The sequence below is a fragment of the Scleropages formosus genome, chromosome 18 (genome assembly GCF_900964775.1).
Source record: "Scleropages formosus chromosome 18, fSclFor1.1, whole genome shotgun sequence".
Lineage (NCBI taxonomy): Eukaryota > Metazoa > Chordata > Actinopteri > Osteoglossiformes > Osteoglossidae > Scleropages > Scleropages formosus.
Window position 1 is genome coordinate 3,438,521 of NC_041823.1, and position 23,020 is coordinate 3,461,540.

Sequence of the window (23,020 nt, forward strand, 5' to 3'; positions counted from 1 at the left end):
GCCTTCCTGAGCTCTCAGTGGTGCCACCTTTCTAGCGCAGGGGACACCAGATGGTGCTTCTGTCCAGCTTCACGGGTCAGTGGCGTTGCAATGCTTCTCCCCCCCCAGAGCTCCGGTTCGACCGCCGGGCGGCCGACTCGCTTCCTTCTGCTTCGGCGCACGGCACGCGCACCGCAGACCGGACGAGTCCAGCGTGTCACGCAACTGGTCACAGCAGTTGCACGGACACAGCGTGGGGTCGAGGCCAGAAAGTGCATCCGCAGCAACTTACACATCTTATGGTTTCGTCATGTACAGAACTGGACATTCACATCAGGAAAGGTACAGATGGTCCTCAGCTTGCGACACGTGACGTCCAACCACCAGGACTGTCATTTTTTTCGAGTCCCGACCGACCGCTCCATCGATACCGTCGATAAAGCTTCCATATCTATTACAGATGGCAACTGCGTATCATTTGGAAAAACTTTAATTTACAGAACGTTTTCTTTGTGATTCCATTCAAAAGGCTATTTAAAGATTTTGCATGAGCTGTAAAGTGAAAATGTGAGTGTTTGTATTATTTTAACATTAATAATGAGTGCAATTAGTGAAAATATATAGCGAACCTGAGTATACAATGTAGCGTTTGTTTGTTTTGTTCATATATTTCTATTGTTTGTGTTTATATTCTTACTGTTTATATAACACAGTATAAGGGTGGCTGTGATTTACCACAAAGGCCATTGGAACGAGAACCACCTGCCCCCCCTCTAGAGTACAATAGCAATGCCCAGAGGAACCTCTCCACCACTGCGCCACCTGCTGGCCACAAGGCATTTCTACACAGAGTAGCACCAGGGCCCTTTACCACTATGGGGTACAGTTCTTTATTCCGTTGCCATGGTTCCGAGGTAAAGCAGACGTACTGCCTGAGCACAAGAACACACACCTAAGAGTGAGATTATACGTTATGTATGCCGGCTTGGAAAAAAAAAAGCGTTTGCTAAGCAAAATAAATAAATAAATAAAATGCACTGAAACGTGAGGGAGTATTTGATGGGAACGAAAGGCGACGAGCGCCGACGCGCGCTGTCACATTCACCTGCGCGGGTATGACAGCGTGCGCTACCGTGATTTTTTTTTTTTTCTCATTTTTTCCGGCCTGCTCCATGAAAAGTCAAATTACACGCCACGTGATTCAGTTTGGAAGAAGAGCGAGTGCTGAGCAAATAGGGAGTACGAGATGCTTTGTCGTAGCTGGGAAAGAGCGCGCCGGCGTCTGTAGAAAGAAGTCGTGGGTTCGTGGCAGGAACTGACAGGAGGGGGCCTTGACCTAATAACCACCTCTTCATGCTGCTTTACCGACGGGCTGAGGTAAAGCTCAGCGCTCTGTGGCACCATCATTCAAGTCACTGGGCAGAAGGGGGCGCAGTTGTTAGAGCCATCACCATGCAGCTGAAGGACATGGGTTTGAATCTCACCTCCTGCTCCAGTACCGCTGATCAAGGTACTTAATCTATGAATTGATACAGTAAAAATGATCTTACTGTATAAATGGGTAAATCAGTATAAGGCAGATTAATGCTGTGAGTTGTAGTCAGAAAAACGAGTGGAGCTCTGGTTAGAAAAGCTGAAAATGCTCAGTTAATTTTCTGTAGTTTCGGCATGTGGCGACTGTCCTTGAGAAAACGACATTTTATACAACAGTGAGACATAAAATTTATATTTTCTTATTATCAGACGGTTTCCTCCAAAGTGATGTACAGCTCAAAGTAAAAAAAAATGTATCAGTAACAGATGAAGAGCTTTAGACACAGACACAGGATTATAGACACAGCTTGTGTGTCTCACACCACCATGTTGCTGGTTCACATCCCTCCAGTAGCTCTTATAGAAGTGACATTCGAATATCGTAGCAGTTGGTGTTGGACTCATTTATGGGGCTGTCAGGAGGCCAGGAGAGAAGTGGCTCTCAAAGAGATGGTTTGAGACCTGTTTGCAGGAGGGATTCAGCAGCCCCGAGGGACTCATTCCACCGCATCGGGGATAGAACTGAGAACCTACCGGCTTTTAATTCTGCACCCTTGTGAGTGGGACCACCAAGCGGCCAGAGCGATCGGGGCCGGTTGGTATCGGGGTGCAAATCCTTCGACCGTCTCGCAGGCTGTAACCAGAGCGTTGGGCTTCCTGTGGACCACCAGCTAGAGCAACATCTCCTCCTCAGTTACCGGGGTTCACTATTCAAGATACAAACCTTCCCGGCCCTCCTTGTCCAGCTTCACGCTGCTGACCCTCGATTATTAATTTTGATATCATACGCAGCCGGACAGCGTGTCTCTCCGACACCCCCGCGCCCCTGAGCTCCAGGACTCGGCCGACGGAGCTCTTCGCAGTTATCCGGAAGGTTCCTCCTTTCCACCCGAGCGCTGCATTTACTCCCCGGTGCGGAGTAAGTGCGGAAAGCGACCGTTAACGCGCGCGCTGTGGTTTGGGAGCCCTCGGTAATTCATCCTTAGAACTCTAAATACAAATTAGGCTTGTTAAACACCATAATGCATTCATTTGCAACACGGCGGCCCCGTTGTCTGCGCGCCGCTCCATTCATCTCCCTTTTTTTTCGCCCTTCTATCTATTATCTGTGTCTCTGTCTCCTAATTAAAATTTTAAATATCAGCCGTCTCGATGCGGAATAATCTCGAGGAGCGGTGATTAGCAAACTCCAAGCGCCATAATTGCAACCTTGAGTAAATAATTAAGAGGCGGCGCTGCTCTGCACGCAGCGGATGATATTGTTCCCGCCGAGTGGCCGTGGCGCGATGCGCCGAATAATGGCGGGGGCGAATTAACGAGGCGGGCTTCCCGAGGCCGGACAAGTTTGTATTTCGCAGCAGATAATCTAAATTAATTATTTAAATGAACTCTTGCCGTTATGAATATTTAAGAGTCTTCTGAAGCAGAGGTTTAAAAATACATTCTGCCAAGCGGTGTTGTGGCAGGCCGCAGATGTGTGTGTGTGTGTGTGTGTGTGTGTGTGTGTGTGTGTGTGTGTGTGTGTGTGTGTGTGTGTGTGTGTGTGTGTGTGTGTAGGGGGGGGGACCGTGACTGAACTCCCACTCAACTGGAGGCTGACATCTAAGAGCTTTTCGGTGTAACGTTTTTTAGGTGTTTTCCGTCGTTAATCAAGCAGAAGGAATAACCGACATGCCCCCCCAAGCCCCCCGCTGCCTAAAGCGGATGTTTCCGTTGGCGATTCGCACCGTCGTAAATGTGCTTCTCCGTCTGACTGAGGCATCGCCCGTGTGGATCAGAGCTCCAGTCCAGACCTTGTCCAGTGGGCATTTTAAACTGGACTCGTCACCTAAACCCCACGCTGATCTACCGTCACCCCCGGTGCAGAAGAACATCCGTATCAATTCATGCGTCTCACCTTTTTCCCAACACAATATAGTGTCAGGTGAGGGGTCCTAAATCCTGAAACAAACTGGAACAAACTCCCTCCGTCCCTCAAGGCTGCTGAATCCCTCACAGTGCCCAAGAAGGGTCTCAAACCCATCTCTTTCACACCTCTTTCTTTACTATATCAGTTCATGATAAGTGCCTTGATCAGTGGTACTATAAGAGGAGGTGGGATTCAAACCCAGGTCTTTCAATTCCAAGGTAACGACGCGAACCACTGCGCCACCTGCTGCATAAAGGGGAGGGGAAGACACTTCCTGACTGGCAGCCCCCATCGCTCATTTCGTAGCACCTGGGAATCCATCCGAAACTGAAGCACCAAACCGCTTCGCACCCTCCCCGGACCGAAAGGCCGACCTCCCACCTCGGACCCCTGCCGAGACGCCAAACCACTGCGCATCTGCATCTCACCCACGTGCCATAATTAACGCATCACATTAGCGCTGCTAAATTTAAACAACGCTCCACCTTGGTAATTAAGGCGCGACGGCGGCATTTGAGCAGAGGAGGTAGTGGGAGGGGTGTGAGGGAGGGGCTGCGATCAAACACACCGTCGGAGGCCAGCGGTTGGAGAGCGTCAAATGCTGCCGTGGAAACGGCATTTAACGCATGATACGAGCCCTTAGTGGATTAATGGGCCGTTCGTTATGTTGAGCGGGGTACCGACAGGGGACGCTGACAGGGGGAACTGACGAGGGGCACCGACACTCAGCCCATCACAGAATGATCACAGGAATTAGGCCCTTTTCTTCTACACGGTCCGGCACTCTAAGAGCCCGTTGTGGAACTCGACCCAACGTACAGACCACTAAGCAGCGGCTGCCGGTGCGAGGAGTAACGCTCTCACTGGCTAATGAGACATACAGTTAGCGATTAGTAAGAGCGCCACGACTGATGTGCCGTCTCGGATGAGTCGGACGAAGGTGCCCGGTTGTGTACTCCGAACGATATTTAGCTCAGCCCACCCAACACGCTCATGCGGCGGAAGGAAAAGAGCGCCGGAGGGGGGCTCCTCCTGGCCCCGTTTCACGATGAATCGGCAGGATGTGGGGACAGGAGCCTCGCAGGGCTCGCTTAAATAGAAGGGGAACTTAACAACGTCTGCACCGGCACGCTGACGTCTCGATCGGGCCGGGGTGCGAGGTGATCGGGGTGGGGGGTAGGTTCCGGGAGTGACGCAAGAAGGCTGCGGCACGTTTTTCAAAGGGGGGGAGAAAATATTTAAAAACAGCAGCTATGGGCTCACATTTTAACTGCGCGAGCAGTCACTTAACTCACCTGCACATCTGTTTTCCCATTAAAGCCAGTACTTTACCTGCTCAATGTGCTGTATGTATTAAACGTGCATTTATATTTCTTTTTCATCGCTTAAAATGCAAAAAAAAAAAAAAAAAAAAACAGAATGCTGCGACTTTTGTCTTTTGATCAGTTAGTTTTGTTTAATCAATTATTTTATTAATTTTGTTGCAGGCTGGTTCTCTTGCAACCCTGTAAGTTGCCTTGGATGAAGGAAACAGCAGCATTATAATGATGATGATGATGATGATGATGATGATTGTTGTCGCCATCCTGTTGCAGGGTGCGACCGGAAGAGCCACTCACCACAATCTTGGTGTCCCGCACGGTGTTTTCCGGAATGGTGACCCAGTACTCGGCCTGCTCCCACTGCGGCGGCTGGTTGTGCACGTTGGTGATGATGACGGTGAGATCCACCGAGCTGCTGCGGTTCCCACCGTCCGTGGCGATGATCTGCTGGCTGATGCGGGACGTCTGTCGGTTGGGGTTGGGGTTGGGGTTGGGAGTGGTCAAGCGGTCAGAGACACCCATGTAAAGTCAAGACAGCCGCCGCAGCATGTTTTCTAGAACACTCTACAACTGACCTGCTGCACCCCAGGCCTCCCACACAAAGTGCGGCTTTTAGCCAGGAGCGACTGCGCCGTGATGAGTTACCGCTCACAGGGGCGTCCAAACCTTTCGTTAAAAATCCCATGAGAGCGGAGAAAACACTGACATTTGGAGCTGGGAAAAGGCGGCTTTGCCCTAATGGGCAAACTTCAGGAGGGGCTGCGTCGTGGAGCTGCCGCCTTCTTCGCTTCTTCATTCGACTTTCAAGACCAAAGAAGAGCAGAAGGAGGAGGAACCTCCTCCGGTGCCGACTTTCACAATGGGGGCAGCGTGGGCCAGCGGTAAAACCCGGTAAAACCACGGTTACTAATCTGATCATCATGCGCTGTCCACCAGCCCCCGATTATATTTCTACTTATGCATGAATATTGCTACTGTCGTTGGAGCTAAGCTCTGAAAGGACCCGGGTTCGAATCCCACCTCCTGCTGTAGCACACTTGATCGAGGTACTAACCCTGGACCGATGCGGTAAGAATGACCCTGCAGTATAAATGGGTAAATCACTGTACGTAGCTCGGTGTACAAGCCTATCGGTGTAAGTCGGTCTGGAGAAAACGCATCCTCTAAATGCATGAAAAAAATAAAGAAATAATAACAGGCTGAGGAAATCAGAGTAAACTCCAGGGTGGGCGGTGCTCTCTCCCTCGGGGGCCTGTCTGAACCAATCAGAGTCTCCGCAATGGAGACGACCTAAAAGCTCAAAGGTGTTAAATTTGAAATCTGTATGAATTCTGACCAGATTGAGATGATTATAAGAGCTGAACGGCGAGGAGAAAAAATGGTCCGAGTGAAAGGCTGACAGGTCAGCAGCGGGGTTCGAGGGCTGACGAAAAGGCTCATGTGCCCTGGTTGGGTGTTGTGGTAACATGGGGGGGGTGGCGTCAGGTGGGGGGGCCTATACAGGAGGGCGGCAAACACATCATAGTCCCCCTGGACCCCGTACACCCCCATGCTGACGGGAGGGGCCGCAGCTCAGCTGAAAGGAGAGGGCGCTCGCGTTTCCAACACGCCGAACGCATGCACGCCCCCCCACCCCACCCCCGAACCTGGAGAAGTGAGTAAACAGCGAGCGGCGGAAAGAGGCCACGCGCAAACCCTATAAATAAAATGTCAGAGCGCAGTGTCACTTCCCTGCCGCCCACAGCGAGACGACGAAATGTCGGAATGTGCGCTCATTAGCGTGTCTTTCTGTTCGAACGCAGGCTCCTGCGGCTCCTCGGGCGAAGTCTGCGTGTAACACGTGTATTCCGGCTCCTCGGCTTACAGATACAGCTGGGATCGGAAATGTGTTCCTAACCCGTTTTGTTCGTAAGCGCAACACCATGTTTCCCACGTTGCGGATCTTGGATATAGATCTTTACAAAGCAGGGGTGGCACGGTGGTGGTGCGGCGAGTAGCACTGCTGTCTCATAGAGGTGCAAGAGGATGTGGGTTCGATCCCCACTCGGCGTGTGTGGAGTTTGCATGTTGTCTCTGTGGCTTTTTTCCAGGTTCTCTGGTTTCCTCCCACAGTCCAAAGGCTTTTCGCTCGAACACTTCTATGAACTTTGAGTCAAAACAAAACTAATGTGAATGAAAATAAACGGTGCCAATTAACAGCGAACTGATCACTGACACTCAGGAACACCAGACAGGAGCCGTAAACACTGTGGCGGTGAGTTGAATCAAGGCGGCCCCACAGCCCCGTATCCAGTTTGGATGTTCTTTACTGCCATCTGTTGGCTTGGTGGGTAAACATCACTCACTCACACTGCTTTGTCGCAAAATTTTAGGAACGGGGTAATTGAAGAAAGTGCAATAAAAAAACAAAGTGGAAAATGTTGGCATTTTCTAGAACTCATAATTCGAATTATGAGTTCTAACAGAGTCCAAACACAGCGAGAAAGAAACAGGACCGGCGGTTTTCTGTGCTGCGCTCGACAGGAGTCTGCTGAGGGTGAGGATCCGGCCGGCAGACTCGGGTTCGAGCCCCGGTCAAGCAGACAGGCGACACTTGACTTGCCTGCGAGATGGGGTGATTCACGTAGACCCATCCTGTGCTCGGGTTGATGTGGAAGTAGGCGGGGTGTTGGTGCGACAGCGAGTAGCTGATGGCCGCGTTGGTCCCCTGGTCGTCGTCGTGGGCGGCGGCACGCAGGAAGCTCGTCCCCACGGGCGTGTCCTCCCGCAGGAAGTCTAGGGACGGGAAAGGGCCGCATGTCATCAGCACCCCCACAAAGAGTTGAGAAAGACACCCGCGTCCCAGAAATCACCGCGACCGTCCCGTTAAATACTTAATGAGCATTTCTTCATCAGCAACTCAAACTGCATATTTTTCGCATTTTCAGACATCAATCTTAAAAACCATATTTTATGCACATGGCAAATGAATGCGGTTGCGGAGCTAAACAGCTCTTGAACCCCACTCTCCGACGCGCTTTCCCACATTCCGGGGATTAAAATGTTCCAGCCGATGATATGTCTTGATAAACGCTTCCCCCACGCAAAACATTTTGACCCAAAAAAACATGCAGATGAGGTACCCCCCCACCCCACCGGAATGGCAACGCTGTGATTTCGGAGCTGCTGATCCAGCAGAATCCCGACCTTGACTCGGAGCTCCGGTAAGAGGTGCGCCTCTAAATCTTTAAAGAAAGAGTGCCGAAACCCATCTGGGAGCTCATGCATGAACTTTCCAATCAGGCCGTAGCGCCAGTTTAATACCAGCGGTCAGAGGACGGGTCATATTTACTCGCCGCATTGTTTTTGTGTTATAACATTAAACTTTAATCGGGGGGGCACACACTCAGCAGTGTGCGGCGGGACAGGAGCGAACAAGGGTCACGGAACAAATAAAGAGTAGAGAACCTCTGTCCTTCCAGTGGCAGCCAGCAGGTGGCATACTGGTTAAACGTTGAAGGACTTGGGTTCGAATCCCTGTTCCTACTGTAGTAACCCTGATTAAGGCTACTGATTACCATAACTGACAGCAGTAAAATGAAAAAAACCCAGCTATATAAAGGGATAAATCACTGGAAGCAGTCCAACATTTTAAGTCACTTTTAGGAAAGTGTGAGTAAAACAATGAGTAAAAAAAAGAAAGTAGGTATCTGAATATTGTAAGTCACTTTGGAGAAAAGTGTCAGCTGAATGAATTCATGTAAATGTAAAAGTGTTTTTAAAACTGTTTACAATTTTATTTATTTTGTAATGCTAATGTAAGCATTTAAAAAAATATTTAGTTCATTATTTTTATTTATTGGTACTGTAAACGTCAAACAGAATTTTGCATGCTCCTAGCATGTTTATAGTAAGTTAAATATTTAAGAAGAACTAAATACACTCAAAGTGTTGCTGGTGTCAAGTATTTTGCTGCTTTACTGGAGAGCTGCGGGTGGACAGTTAATTCTAGAACTAAGTTCTACAAAGTTTGAAATATATTTTAATAAATGCCAGTTGATATGCTGAGTGAAATGCTAATTGCGTTTGCCTCGTAAACTAGAGAGCGCAGTCAGCAATGGCAAGTATACAGTGACTGGGTAGATAGCGTGTTTCGGGGGGTAGCCACACACACACACACACACACACACACACACACACACACACACACACACACACACACTATGGGCAATTTAACATCACCACTTCACCTGAACTACATGTCTTTGGACTGTGGGAGGAAACCAGAGCAGACACACCGACTTGCTTTGGAGAAGAGCATCAGGTAAATCAAGGTACGGTAAGAGTGAAGAACTGCAGAGAGAATGAAGGATCGCGCCGACGTGGGACGGGCTGGGCTGCGAACCCCGGGTGCCCCCTTACACTGGTAGCGGCTGTTCTCGAACTTGGGGTCGTTGTCGTTTTGGTCGGCGATGAGCACGGTGATCTGGCAGATACCGATGAGCGGCTCCTGGGCGAGGTCTGTGGCGGTGACGGAGAGGGTGTACTCGCGCTGGCGCTCGCGGTCAAAGCTCACCGTGGTGCTGATCGCACCTGGGGTGGAGTGGGATTTGGGGGGGGCACACAGCACAGTTGCATAAAAACATCAGATTACTTGTCTTGTTATCGCCGAGCTGTTTTACCTCGTTTTACATGCTTTCCCCTTCACACCAAGCTACCACAGCACAGTTTACCTCACGCTACCACTAAGGTACTTTACCGCTGGCCACCGTGGTACAATACCCCAACACTCCTACACTCCAGTACTCCAGTACAGCTGAAGTGCTGAGTTGCCACCATGATGTAAAAACACTGGATATCCAGCCTTGTATTTCAGCAACAATACTTTGTTTTACTTTGCTACTCTTTTACAAGCAGGGCAATATACACACACACACACACATTTTCAGAACCGCTTGTCCCATACGGGGTCACGGGGAACCGGAGCCTAACCCGGCAACTCAGGGCGTAAGGCTGGAGGGGGAGGGGACACACCGAGGACGGGACGCCAGTCCGTCACAAGGCACCCCAAGCGGGACTCGAACCCCAGACCCACCGGAGAGCAGGACTGTGGTCCAACCCACTGCGCCACCGCACCCCCCTGCAGGGCAATATAAATATATATTTATCCAGCAGGGTAATGTTTACTGTATCACTTCAGGGTAAATACCTTGATCAAGGGTGCTATAGCAGAGGGTGGGATTCGAACCTGAATCTTTCGAGCAGGTGGTTGCAGCTCCAACAAGTACATCACTATAATTACAGGAGCATATTAGCAAATCATGGGAGCTCACGAACAAGGCATCGAGCTTTGGCGACAACAGAGGGTTCGAGTCCCTTCGTGGTCACTAAGGTGTCTGGAACCTCCCTGGTACCGTGTTCAGCAGTAGAGATTTCATTAAGAGCCTTGCGATACACTGACTGTACCACTTTGGGGCAGCAGGGGGCGTAGTGGTTCGAACCATCATCTCTCACTCCAAGGGCCTGGGTTTGAATCCCCCCTGAGCTGAAACAGTATACATGACCCTGTTGTATAAATGGGTAAATCAGTGTATTCGTATAGCTTGGTGTACAAATGTAAGAGTGTACGGTGGTTTGGGGGGAAGAAAACATCTGATAATTAGTGATAATAACAATCAGTGTCAGTAGTTTTACATTATAAGTCACTTTGGAGAAGTAAGTAGATGTAAATGTGACATCGGTACGACGGCACATCCGCGCACCTGTATCGGGATCGATGGCGAAACCGGAAGACGTGCCGTCGCGGTGCATGATTCCGTATCTGACCTGGCCGTTGACCCCGATGTCAGCGTCGTGGGCTCGAACCCGCAGCACAAAGGTACCGGGGGGCTGGTTCTCCAGAACCCAAGTGCTGAGGCTGTAGTTGTGACACTGAGGCGGGGGTAGGAAGGGCAGAGGGTGTGTTGGGGGGGCTGCGGAGAGGGGGACCTGCTACAGCCTTTCAACATGACCCCCCCCCACACGCACACATACACTGACAGCTCCAACCTCTGGTAACCTAAAAACCTCTAGCCAGACCTCGTAGAATGTTTAGAATGGGTCGCATTAATATTTCAGGTAAAAGAGCGGTAATTTATGAAAAAATAATTGTGCGGCAGCAGGCGCTGCATGGCGCTGGTCCACCAAGATCTCGAAGCCTCTTTCCTCCTGCCAGCCCCAGCGATGCTGCGCGTTCCCATCAGAACATTGGAAACCTCAACGGGGAGTTTGCGTTCACCAGGAGGTCGCTTAATGGACCTCGACCGCAGCGAGCGACGATGCTCGGGACGGTGAAGCGGAGAGGGGAAGCCGATGCAGAGCTCACCTCTAGTTCACCCAAGTGCCTTGTTCTCCAGACTCGAGTCAACAGAAGGAAGATGGATCTCTGCCAGGTTCTTCCCACGATCCTCCTGGCCGCACTCTCTTAGTCAGTTAAATTCTCGGGTTCAGCTCGATTCTACGCGATTAGAGCGACGAACGAAAATCCATCAGCTCCTTCCTCCCTAGATGTCTTCATCCGAAGAGATGTGCTCTTTCCTCTCTGGTTTACGGAACTGTTTGTCCGCACTCCTTGGCTCACGCGGGCAGCTCCTTAACCACTGCGCCCCCTGCTGCTGGACTTCCGTCACTTACGGCCTCTTTTCAAATTCATCCGCTGCGGCCCTTGGTGATTCGCCGCTGAAATATTCATCCCCCCCGGAAGCGGTTGGGGCATCTCCAGCCTGGAACCTCACATGTCGTGATGAAGCTCCAGCACAGAGACTCCCAGTAGGGTTGGGGAGTCGCTCAGATGTTTCCACCACCAGCTGTCACCGCTGCAGTTTTAGCCACCCCCCCCAACTCCCCAATGGGCCCAGAGCGAATGAGGTCCAAGGCTAGACCCTCATTGACAGCAACCAGAGCACATCCACATTGCAAACACACTCAGATCCTTACTGCGTGTGTGTGTGTGTGTGTTTGTGCACATCCTACTGACCATGTGCCTACGTCTGGACGTACGTGGCTCATCTCACCTCGTCAAAGATGGGCTTGTTGTTATTGATGTCGTTGATGCCCACGATCACCTGGGCGGAGCTACTGAGGGGGTGTGGCCCGCCAGAGGCGTTGTCGTCCGTGGCCGTGATGTTCAGGACGTACCGGGGCCCTCGCAGCTTGGGCGGGGGGCTCTTTCGCAGCTTGATGATTCCTGGAAGAGGGACGCGCTTAGACCGATAGGGTTTTCCGGCGCAGCACCCCCCCCCCCCCAATCCCCCCCGGCCGCCCGTCCGCTCGCCCCCCAGCACAGGGCTCTACACGGCCACTCCGTATCAAACGATGCTGAAAATTCCAAATCGAGTCGGGCCTCGGCCTCCGAGGATCGCATTAAATTGAAGGGGGGGAAACCCACACAAAGGAAAGTGTTTACTGTGAAGGGGAAATATTTGCCTTTATATAACATCCTTTACAATCTGGTACAACAGGCACTTTGGCTCGGTACATCTTTGATGCCTTTCCCCCATGAAGCCTCTGCGGAGAAATAAATAAATATGTGTGGGGGGGGCGAGAGGGTAGGAAAATAAATAAAACGCCGCTAAGTCTTTGAAGTGACAACTTTTCACAATTTAACAGTGAGGAAGCCAGGGGCCATCTGTTTTGTTGGCCTGTAATAGGCTGGATGAGGAGGCAGCGGAGCAGAGCCGCCGATAAGCAAGGGAGAAGCTTAGCATAAGGTACGGCTTCCATCTCTCCGGCTAAGGCGCTCGTAAACAAACGATAACCAGACGCCGCCGACAAATGCAGCCTTGACTGTGAAAAGTGCGCGCGCCTCTTCCCTTTAGCCGGCCGCCGAGATGAACGGCTGCGGCAAACGAGAGCGGGCCGAGGTACGTGCGCATGGAAACACACGGGAAGCACGTCTCTGGGCGAGTTCCTTCGTACAGCAGACAAACAGGGGGTCGATCGGTCAAAGAGACAAAGGTGGCGAAGTGGGCGGGGCCCGAGGGACGGGAAGAATAATGTGCGCGAGTGGTCGGGATCAGATGGGCGTCATAACCGATCGCTGGTCCCGGAGCAAGTGCGGCGGCTCACAGTATCGGGAGGCTGTGGTAACCGCAGCAGGTCTCGCCGCAAGGGTTCGAGGAAGCGGGGACCCTCTGTCGGAGCCACTACTTCACCTCCTTTTTTGCTCACCCTTCTGGTTGTCTAGCTCAAAGTTGCTGTCTTCGTTACCGCCGGTGATGGCGTACGTTACAGCATCGCCGTCGGGATCCTTGGCGTGGACGATGGCCACCAGAGTGTCGGGCCCAGCATCTTCGGACAGGAAGGTCTTGTAGCTGTGAAAGGAAGCGAAACCTCAGACTCGGTGTCCGCAGCAGAATGCGAGGAGTAAAAAAGGAGTAAAAAAACGCAGTGCCAGCTCCGGTGCACCATGCCCCCGAAGACCAGATCCCCCTCTATCTTAAACACGCCTTCGTTACCCTTCAGACAGAGCAGAAGCCTTTTTATTTTGGAGCCCCGATATTTCCCAGTGGCTGCAGTTGGCATTTTACATCAGGTTATTTTGAGTGTTCGTCCAAATCGCCCCCCTTCCCTCCGGGTGGGCAGAGCAAAAGCGGACCGACGGCGGCAAACGGGAGTCGTGCTGCAGCAGCGCCGGCACGATAGTTACAGGAGCGGTGCATCGCAATGAGCAGAGGATCAACGCTACGGTCACCGCAGGAACGCTGTTACTATGGCTACAGGAACAAATCTACCAAGGCTACATGGACAATAACAGCTAGAAGTGCAATGTAACAATAGCTACAGTAAAAATGTTACCATGGCAACGGGAGTAATGTTGTGATGACCACATGAGCAATACTACACTCACCATGGGAACGGTGTTCCTATGGCTACAGCGACAATGTGATGATGGGGGGTTTCACAACTCAGCAATGACAATGTTACCATGGTTATGGGAGCAATGTTACACACTCTACGTGAATAGTGTCGCGATGTCTGTAGGAACAATGTCACCATGGTTACAGAAACAACGCTGCAAGGGTTACGCGAGCGATGCTACGGCGGCGACAGGAACGACGTCGCGAACGAGCGCGGAAGCAGAGGTCTGATGGCGGCAACATCACGTAGCAAAAACCTCCTAAAGAGGCAGAAAGGTTGAGGACTCACACAGCCTGGGAGAAGACGGGAACCTCATCGTTGGCATTGGCCATGCGGATGCGCACGGACGCGGTGCCGGTGCGGGCCGGACTGCCCCGGTCCACGGCCACCACTACGAACTCGTACATGTGGTTCGGCCTCTCGTAGTCGAGCCGCTGGCTGGGGGTCACCACGCCCTGCGCGCTGATGTCGAAGTCCAGGCTCTGGATGAAGTAGGAGATCTCCGAGTTCAGGCCGGTGTCGCAGTCCCGAGCCAACACTGAGGTGGGAGGAAAAGCCAGACATTTTTCATGAGGTATTTTTTTGGAGAGATGTGACCGGGCTGATATTTACTCAATATTTATTTAATACTCTGGGAAAGCAGCAAGACATCTCAGAACAGGTTACGAGGCGGCGGCATCCAAATACGCAAGGAACGTGTGAATGAAGCTCCACGCTCCACCCAGCAGCACTCAGAGCCACCGGTGGTCAGTCCTTATCATCACAACGTGGATGCGACACGGAGCAGCGTGAGGACCCCCTTCAGAGCAGGGACGTTTTCATTCTCCTGACGCACTGCGGCTTTGTGAATTTTTATCGGGAGGGAAACGTCGGGTTTCCGAAGCACGCCGTCTCATGTCCCCCGATCGGACAGGAAGTGCTCCTCAAGGGTGACGTGGGTCCCGGAGGCGGAGGCCCCATCTCTATCTGCCCTTCTCCCACCGGTATCTCCTCTGCCGCTCGGGACGCAAAGATCTTTCATTTGCAGCAGGGGCTGCTGGATTTGTACAGTAAGTGCTTTTTTAATTAAGTACTCTGTCATGTTAAAAGAGCCAATATTAATTAAAACTGTGTTGCGAGGCCAATTCTTTATTTGATAAATTTAAGGGCCCATCTGCCGGAGATGCGGGGAGAGCTGGTGTTGACTCTCGCAGATCAAAAGTGAAACTTCAAGAAGGGTTTGCTGTCATTAGGCACGGAGCCAGAACCGGCGCCAGGATCCGACGGGCCTGGCTTCATTATAGCCCGGGCAAGCTGTCATCGGACCCGGCCAGCACAGTCGTTTGGTTCATGCAGATGAGGGCCCCTAATCTCCAAGGCAAATGCCGAGCTCGGCACCCACAGATGTGGCCGGCGCACACCCGACCCACCTCTCCCCGGTACGCGGGGCAGGAACGTGCTGCAGGTGGAGGCGTCGCGCGTGGTGGTGGTGGTGGGGGGGGCATGTGGACAAGGGGAGGGAGGAGGCTGGGAGATATTGCGCACGGGAGGAGGCGGCGGTGCAGCAAGGGCTTCGGGAGGAGGTTCAAACAGAAGGTTCATTAAAAATACACAGACTAATATAATATCACTTTGGGCTACCTATTACCATTTTTAATGCATGTGCTGTAAAATTGGAGTCGCCGTGGAAACTAAATTAAACATCGGAGCCGAAGCACGTTTGGAGAGAACTGAGGGATGGCGTTGGAGAGACAGGTGGAGGGTGGGAGGGGGTCAGTCGTGGGGGGTGGGGGTGGCATGAGCGACAGCGCTTCTTTAGTCAGTCCTTTCTTCCAGTTTTTCCTTGATAACTGGAGTGCGTTTTCAAACCTGTCCCCCGTGCCACCCATTAACGGCACAGCCCGATTTACTGAGCCAAATCCAGGCTTAAAGTAAATATCAATAATAATCTTCCGCCGTGCTTTTCTCCAACCGGTCAAGGGCCGCCGATTTGGATTGTTTTTTATTTTTTTACAGCTTGAATTTAACAAACAAATACCCAGGTGGTGTTGCATCCACGTGCCGCTTTCCCTGTTACGTGCCTCGGCACCAGCGCCAGAGGCCAGAGACCGCTGCTTTGTGTTGCAAGGTGTAGCGAAAGCGATGTTGTGAAGCCAAATGTCGGATCCACCACATTTGCATGCAGATGCAGAAACACCGCAACACGTGCGGAAAAGGGGTATAGGCTGTCGTTACAAGCTGGAGGCTGAGTCGCCGTAACCGCAGCACCAAACTGTGCAAGTGGGGTGTCCGAGGGCTTCCGGATTTTTGACATCGGAACAAGAGAGTATTTACAAGCTTTACACTCTATGAATACTTACCACACTTTTCTTAGGTATCTGGAAAATTTTTTCACGATTTGACATTGCTCGGAACACAGCTCTGATGTTCTCCTCTTCTCTTTCATAAAAAGCCCAGAATGGTCCCACTAGCACAAAATACCAGTTCCAGTCCTCAGTGAAAATTCACCGCTGTGTGAACACTCACCGTAAGATGTTCCCTGCGAAGGCTTGATCTATCTCCCTCTGCCTCTCGCACGCGTACCTGGACGTCTCAATGCCGACAACGACTAAACTGGCAGAATAAAGTGTCTATCTAGGTGATTGCACATGTGTGCGCATCCCTGTATCTGTGTTTTGCGTGCATAAAATATGAAAGGATGCAGCTATCTGTTCAAATGCCAGAACTGCAGGCCAAACCCCGGGAGGAACAGAGCTGCTTGGAAACACAACACATCATCCATTTTTTAACAGACATAAAACACTTTCAATTACTCAGATAGGATCACGGGTGCGTCGGGGGCACAGATAACCGGGCCCAATCCCATTAATGCTTTAGTTTAGAGCAGTGCCGCTTGTCCTCTGCCCCTGCTCACAGTCCAGTCCCGTTGGCCCAGTAATCTCGGTGCGTGCGGATCGGCGCTGTCGGTTGTCGTACCATTTGGCTTCTCCGGTGCCCCCGCCACATCTGAGGGTTTTGAGACGGCTAAGTGCCTGGCAAGCCACCTTCGCCTCGAAGAGTGCATGCATGTACAAGGTGTGTGGGGAGAACCGGAGCAACGCTGGATGGTACTACGATTTAAGAGAAGTCGCACACGCACAGCCAAGCCACGGTGACACGAGTGCTATTGAGAGTATGTCTCCGCAATGGAAGTGATTACGCATGTTGTGAGAACGCAAGAGGTCTTCAGCCAGATTGGAGTCATGAGCAGGCTTTGATTGCATCCATTTGCCACCCAGAAAGCCCTGCTGTAATGAATTATTTCTTCATTATGCTTTGCACGACACCGTTCCTGCGTAGCTTGGTGTTTGGGAAGCCAGTGCGGCCCTGTAGTTGCACCTGCTCGGGGTTGAGGAAACCCAGGCTTGAAAATGGATCCAATTTGGTCCTTATCAGAGTCCTACTGTGAAAAACAAGCTCAGGATTCGACTTGAGCGCGGCTGATTGTCTGCACAAAGTTGTCCCTAAAAATAACCTGACGGCATTTTAGTCCATTTTTACTCTTCAAATTGACATACGTACCTTACCCATTGACACTGGTGCGTGGGCATAGAAGAAAGGTTTAGCATCCCATTCAAGGGTATAGCGACAAGGTCTGAACCCACAGGTTTGCACCTACAAGTTTAGGACACATTATGGTACCTTGTAGTAAAGAGGTTCCGGGCATGGTGGTCTCTGGAATGTTGTCCCGGCTGTAGATGGAATGCATGAACTCCGGAGTGCAGTCATTCTCGTCAGTGATGTGCACCACTACCTGCAACGGGACAGAAGCAATTGCGTTACGGGGTGGAGGCAGGGGGCATGTCATCGGGCCGAGTCCCCTCCTTCCGCATCAGTTCAGGCCACCGCGTCTCACCGCATCTGTTTTTCTGGGACGTGTCGATGCGGTCAATGCAAATTAGCGCGTGGGAGCCGGAGTCCGGAGACCGTGACCGACGGGCCCGGCCGTTTGCCCCAGGCTTTGCCTCGACACTTTGCGCATCCGTCAGCGCTCGCCCCCGGCCCGCCTCCGCGGCCCGAAAACGCGCTGGCCAAAAATGCGATTTCCTTCTCTCCCTCTGGGCCCGACCCCATCCCCCTTTCTAACTTCTCTCTTGTCTTTCGGTCCCTTGCTATTTGGACGGCTGTCAGCGTGCTGCTCCGCTGAGCGGGGAACTGGGGGCGGAGTCCAAAGCCAACGTTAGTCATGCTGGTAGGAGACTCCCGGTCGGGGGCTTATCGCAGAGCAACAGCAGTGCCAGGAGGGGGGTGAGCCCCGGTCAAGACTCATTGACTGAGGACTAGAAAAGTACACTTTCTTTCAGTCTCACTCAGTGTCGCATTCTTAACCCAAATATACAGTTATTGCTATTTATTTGGCTAATTTGCATGCGGTTATTCTAAACGTACGTTGAATGTATTTCCGCCGCTAAACTCAGCCACACACTTACGTTGAAAGCTCTCCTTTCGAATCGTTTAGATCCGTCACGACCATTGCGGAAGGGTGGCAATTAGAAACACCTGGCCACAGGCGCCGCTAGCGACGGACAGGTGAAGGCAGGTCCCGCACTGCCAAACGCGTCGCCAACCTACAATTAACCCAGGTGGCCAAGAGGGTGAATTTGTGATGAGATTGAGAATTCAGTGTGATTTTGAATCCAATTTGCGATTGTGGATTTAAAGTGTGATAACAGGTGTGATGTGCGCTCTTCTCACGGTTGCATACGACGGCTGCGGAAATATCTCCTGAGCCACGTTGCTGCGAATGAGAAACCGTACAGCTTGGACTCTTGTCTTGTTAACAAGTGCAAACACGCCTGAATCCCGTAGAGGTGAAAACTTAAGCAACCGCTGGGCCGATAGCCGTTGAAAGCTGGGGGCTATTTCGGCAGGCCGCACCTGAGCCCTGCGGTGGCGCTGCGGTGACTCCATCATTCATTAACAAGCTCCGGAGCTGGAGTTTCTGGTCTGCGTGGCCGGATAGAGCGCCGAAAGGGATTCTGGGATAGAGGCCGGGCCTTTCAACGTTTCCCTACGATGTATGAATTTGCCACTCAGCGGAGCGGTGCTGGTTTGCGTTGCTCTGGGCGCGCGTGCCGGGATCCTACCTCTGCCACGTTGCTCAGGCCAGTGGACGACTCCGACGCCCGCACCTGCAGGTGATGCAGGTTGTGGCCGCCCTCGTAATCGACAGCCTGCGTCAAGCTCACGGCGCCGCTCTCCTGGTTCACGCCGAACAGGTTGCCGGGGTTCACCAGGAGCATGTAGGAGAGGGCGAGGCGCTGGAAGGATATAGCCTGCACCACCAGCACACTGCAGACACACACGGGAGACATGTGGATCGGATGACATCTCCGTTCACCGAGACAGGTGATGCCCAAAATGAGGAGCCGCCAATTCGCCCGGGGGACTTGAGAAGCGAGGGCGCTAACCACCTGTGAGCACATCCCTTCCCGGAGACGGTCAAGGAGACCTTTTCTGGCAGCGTACGTCACCGAGCCGCTTTAGCCCTCATTAAGCACCCTGCTGGCGGTGCCTAATATGGCGCGTTTTCCGCCAGCGGGTCCGTCTCAGACGCGTCGCTTGATGTTCATCTCCAACGGTCTTTTCATAAATGCTGGAGCTCGCAAGACTTTGGAATCTGGAGCCTCGAGATGACAGTACATCTTAAGCCCCTGCTTCGCCCTCATCGTCTCCTCCCACCTCTCCCGCTACCCTGCCCCCCCTCTGCCCGGTAGCTGGCACTCACGCCTGGCCTGCCGCCGTGTTCTCGGGTACGAAGGCCGCGTAGGAGGTGTTGCTGAACTGCGGAGGGCGGAGTCCTGCCAGGATGGCCACGTTCGCCACGGGACCCTTGCGACCCTGCGTGTCCGCTGCTTGCACCTTCAGCACGTACTCCTTGTTGGGGGCCAGGGGTCGACCCGTGGTCCGTATCTCGCCCGAAGTCCGGTCTACCTCGAACCGCCCCTCGCCCCCTGGGTCAAACCAGCAGGCGGAGAGAATAAAACACAGTGAGAAAGGTCTGAAGGTGCACAGAGTGTCAGATGTTTCAGCCTTCAGTGCAACAAACAATGGCAGCGGTGCTGAGTTCAGGTGTTGCTGATGACGAGTCCAGGCTTTTTGGAGACACACTGAAGGTCGTGGACGTTTGAATTCGACAGATATTTACTGTGTTGCACCTTTCCGCTCTGAAAAGTACCGTGGGACAGCTGGTAGCGTAGGGGTCGGCGCTGCTACCTTCGTGCCCCAAGGTCACAGGTTTCAGTCTCCCTTCCAGCTGCGGTACCCTTGAGCAAGGTACTTACCCTAAATTGGTGCAGTAAAATTACCCAGCTGTATAAATGGGTAAATAATTGTAATTTTCTTTGGAGAAAAGTGTCTGATAAATGAGTGAAACTAATATAAACATGAAAAGACAAGACCCAAAACTGTCTCAGTCACAGCGGTGTTTCATTTCCTCTTATTGCTGGGGGGCTTTGTCTCACTTCCACACACACGCACACACACACACACACACACACACACACACACACACACACACACACACACACACCTCTTTTACAGCCCTGCAGCCCACTTCCAAGAGTTTACCTCTTACGAACCTCCTGCTTCTTGGACATCTTGCAGAAACACCACCGAATGCAGAACAACAGCATGTAAAGATACACTTGTACATACAGTAAATCCTCAATTTAATGCCACATTTTAAAGGATTTTGGATTTTTACCGGCAAATTCCCTAGGTTCCTAATGTTGGTACTTGTCCTTACTATCTGGTTGATATATCAGTATGTACCGCATTTACTGTACCTGAGTTGTATGCATCCCGGAGTAATTCTGAGCAGACTACATAATGTCTGTTTTTTTCCTTTTACAGCAAAGTAGGTAATTTGTGGTAGCAGTACGGTGGCACAGTGAGTAGCGCTGCTGTCTCACAGCACCTGGGTGGTGCGAGAGGACAGGGGGTCGATCCCTGCTCAGTCTGTGTGAAATTTGCATGTTCTCCCTGTGTCTGTGTGGATTTCCTCTGGGTGCTCTGGTTTCCTCCCACAGTCCAAAGACATGCTGTTCAGGTTCACCCATAGTGTGTGAGTGACAGAGAGAGTGTCTGTGTGTTCCACTGGTGTATGGATGAGTGACCCAGTGTAAGTAATGTATCTAGTAGTGTAAGTCACCGCGGTGAATAAGGTGTGTGGGCTGATAACACTACGTAGAGTTCACTGGAAGTCGCTTTGGAGAAAAGCATCTGCTAAATAAAAGCATGTAATGTAAATTTATTCATGTTTACATCTACAGCATTTATTGTTTATATTTATTATGTTTATACATATATATTAATTGTTTATATTTATTATTTATTGTGTAGGTAGCTCTGAGTTGTTTCTATGTAGCACCATGGTCCTGGAAGAGCGTTGTTTTGTTTCACCGTATACTGCACCAGCTGTATATGCTTGAAATGACAGCACTTTGACTTTGATTTTCAAATGCATGACATGTAATACATGTAGTAAAATTTGTAAGTTTTGAAGTAAATACAGGTAACATTGTGCTTTGAAATGTATCATCTATGTAAAGCTTTTCTTCAAAGCCACTTACAGTGTTAGGGTACTTCAATTATTTACTCATTTACACACCTGGGTAATTTTACTGGAACAATTTAGAGTAAGTACCTTGCAGGGGTACTACAGCTGGAGGTGGGTTCACACCTGCAACCTTTGGGTACAAAGAAAGATCTCTAAGCACTGCGCTACCAGCCGCCCCGTCATCTGTCATTTCACAGACTTTGCTTCATATAGACATTATTTTGCAGCCTTAACATCCTGCAAAACGGGGCACCCCGAACCCCAGTTATTCTGTGAATCAAACACCTCCTGTGTATATAAACATATATGATTTAAAGGAAAAAAACGTCCATGACCATGGAATAAAAATGTGCAGGATTAGGGAGAAATTTATTAAGGATTAAGGATAATTGTTAGATAGTGAAGAATTAGATTATTCTCCATCAAATCAGTGTTCTGTTGTTTGCGGCAACAAGTGCAAATGTCCTTGAGATGCATTCGGAACGTGACCGGTCAGCCAGCAGGGTATTTATAAGTGTAAAAACACACATGAAAGACAGGAGAACATGATCTCCGCTCTGTGATTGTCTTGGTCCGGCTGCTCCCCACCTAGGGGAATGGGTGGGTGGGGGAGGGGGGTCTTGTAGGCTCCCATCTGGCAGCTGCTACAGTGTCGATGGCGGGGGGGGGGGGGTGAGGACGGTGGCAGGCAGCCGGGTCGTTTTAACCCCACGTCCCTCAGGGATGGTCGACAGCACACGGAGGTGAACAGCTGCTTCCTTCCGAACCCGACTGCAGAGCCCGGGGGTCCGGCCCGCTTTGGAGCGCTTCGCCACCGGGGCCCTCATCAATCCTACCGCGCCGTCCTCGCGGTCCAAGTTGGTCCCAGTTCACAAACATAGCGGCGCCGAAGGTCCAAATTGGTCCAGTTTCAAAGTCATCGTGATACCAGGGATCCGAGCTGGTCCAATTTCACAGTCCCGTCGGCACCGAAAGTCAGAGCCGGGCCAGTTCCGCAGCCTGCGGGCTATGGAATATGCTAATGAGGCTGCTCATTACTAACCAGATTCCTCTTTAGTACCGGGAGGCAAACATCTCTGATCTCCGCGTCCAGTCAGGCTGGAGAACAGCACAGGACATAGTGACAGCGAAATTTATGATAACTAGAATGAACCTTGGATATGATTACTGTTCATCAGCCTTTTTTAAGCAGGACTTATACAAGTACAGAAAGCTCCCAAACTGTTGCTGTGATTTATTTTCTGCGAATGAATGAGTTCTGAAGAGCATCGCGGAGGTACCAACACGGCTAGAGAATCCCAGCATTTGTGGTTTCTCGCGACCAGATAAAAAGATTCCGAATCGGCGAAGGCAGCAAAGTAATCAGTTTAAATCTTGGGCACGCTGACAGCCCCCATTAAACAGTGGTGCGAGCGGTTATTAAAAATGAAACATAAAAATTCCCTCTCTGCCAAGGTGCCTGTCCACAGCTGTCACACAATAATTAGCGGCTGGCGTTGCTGCAGAAATTTCCGGCGAGCCGGCAGGTCCGGGAGCGGAGCGTTTCCCCCACAATGCAGCGCTGGAGCACCGGGAGGCCGCGTCTGACAGCTCGGTGCCGCACTGAACAGCGGGGGAAATTACTGGGAGCGTTTAGCAAGGACAGCAGGATGTTTACCACTCTTTACCCCGGTTCGGTAAGGAACTCAATTCAATAGTCAAGGTAAAGATAATGTGGTCTCCGCTATAAACACATCATCAGAGCAGCGGGCGACATAGTAGTTATGGCCACTGAAGGAGCAGGGTTTGAATCCCACCCCTGTTGTGGTACCCTCGATCGAG

The 23,020-nt window shown here is 51.3% G+C and overlaps 1 protein-coding gene across 1 annotated transcript in view; it reads right to left on the bottom strand.

Moving 5' to 3' along the window:
- LOC108940568 (neural-cadherin) overlaps positions 1-23,020 on the bottom strand; it is a 103,781-nt gene that overhangs the window by 28,754 nt on the left and 52,007 nt on the right. Inside the window, exons 3-12 of the mRNA XM_029260063.1 lie at positions 19,367-19,592; positions 18,726-18,930; positions 17,281-17,392; positions 13,909-14,158; positions 12,931-13,073; positions 11,775-11,947; positions 10,485-10,653; positions 9,145-9,315; positions 7,346-7,518; positions 5,041-5,208 (exon numbers count right to left, since the gene is read on the bottom strand). Of these exons, the coding sequence (XP_029115896.1) occupies positions 5,041-5,208; positions 7,346-7,518; positions 9,145-9,315; positions 10,485-10,653; positions 11,775-11,947; positions 12,931-13,073; positions 13,909-14,158; positions 17,281-17,392; positions 18,726-18,930; positions 19,367-19,592 (1,790 nt within the window). The remainder of the gene's footprint in view (positions 1-5,040; positions 5,209-7,345; positions 7,519-9,144; positions 9,316-10,484; positions 10,654-11,774; positions 11,948-12,930; positions 13,074-13,908; positions 14,159-17,280; positions 17,393-18,725; positions 18,931-19,366; positions 19,593-23,020) is intronic.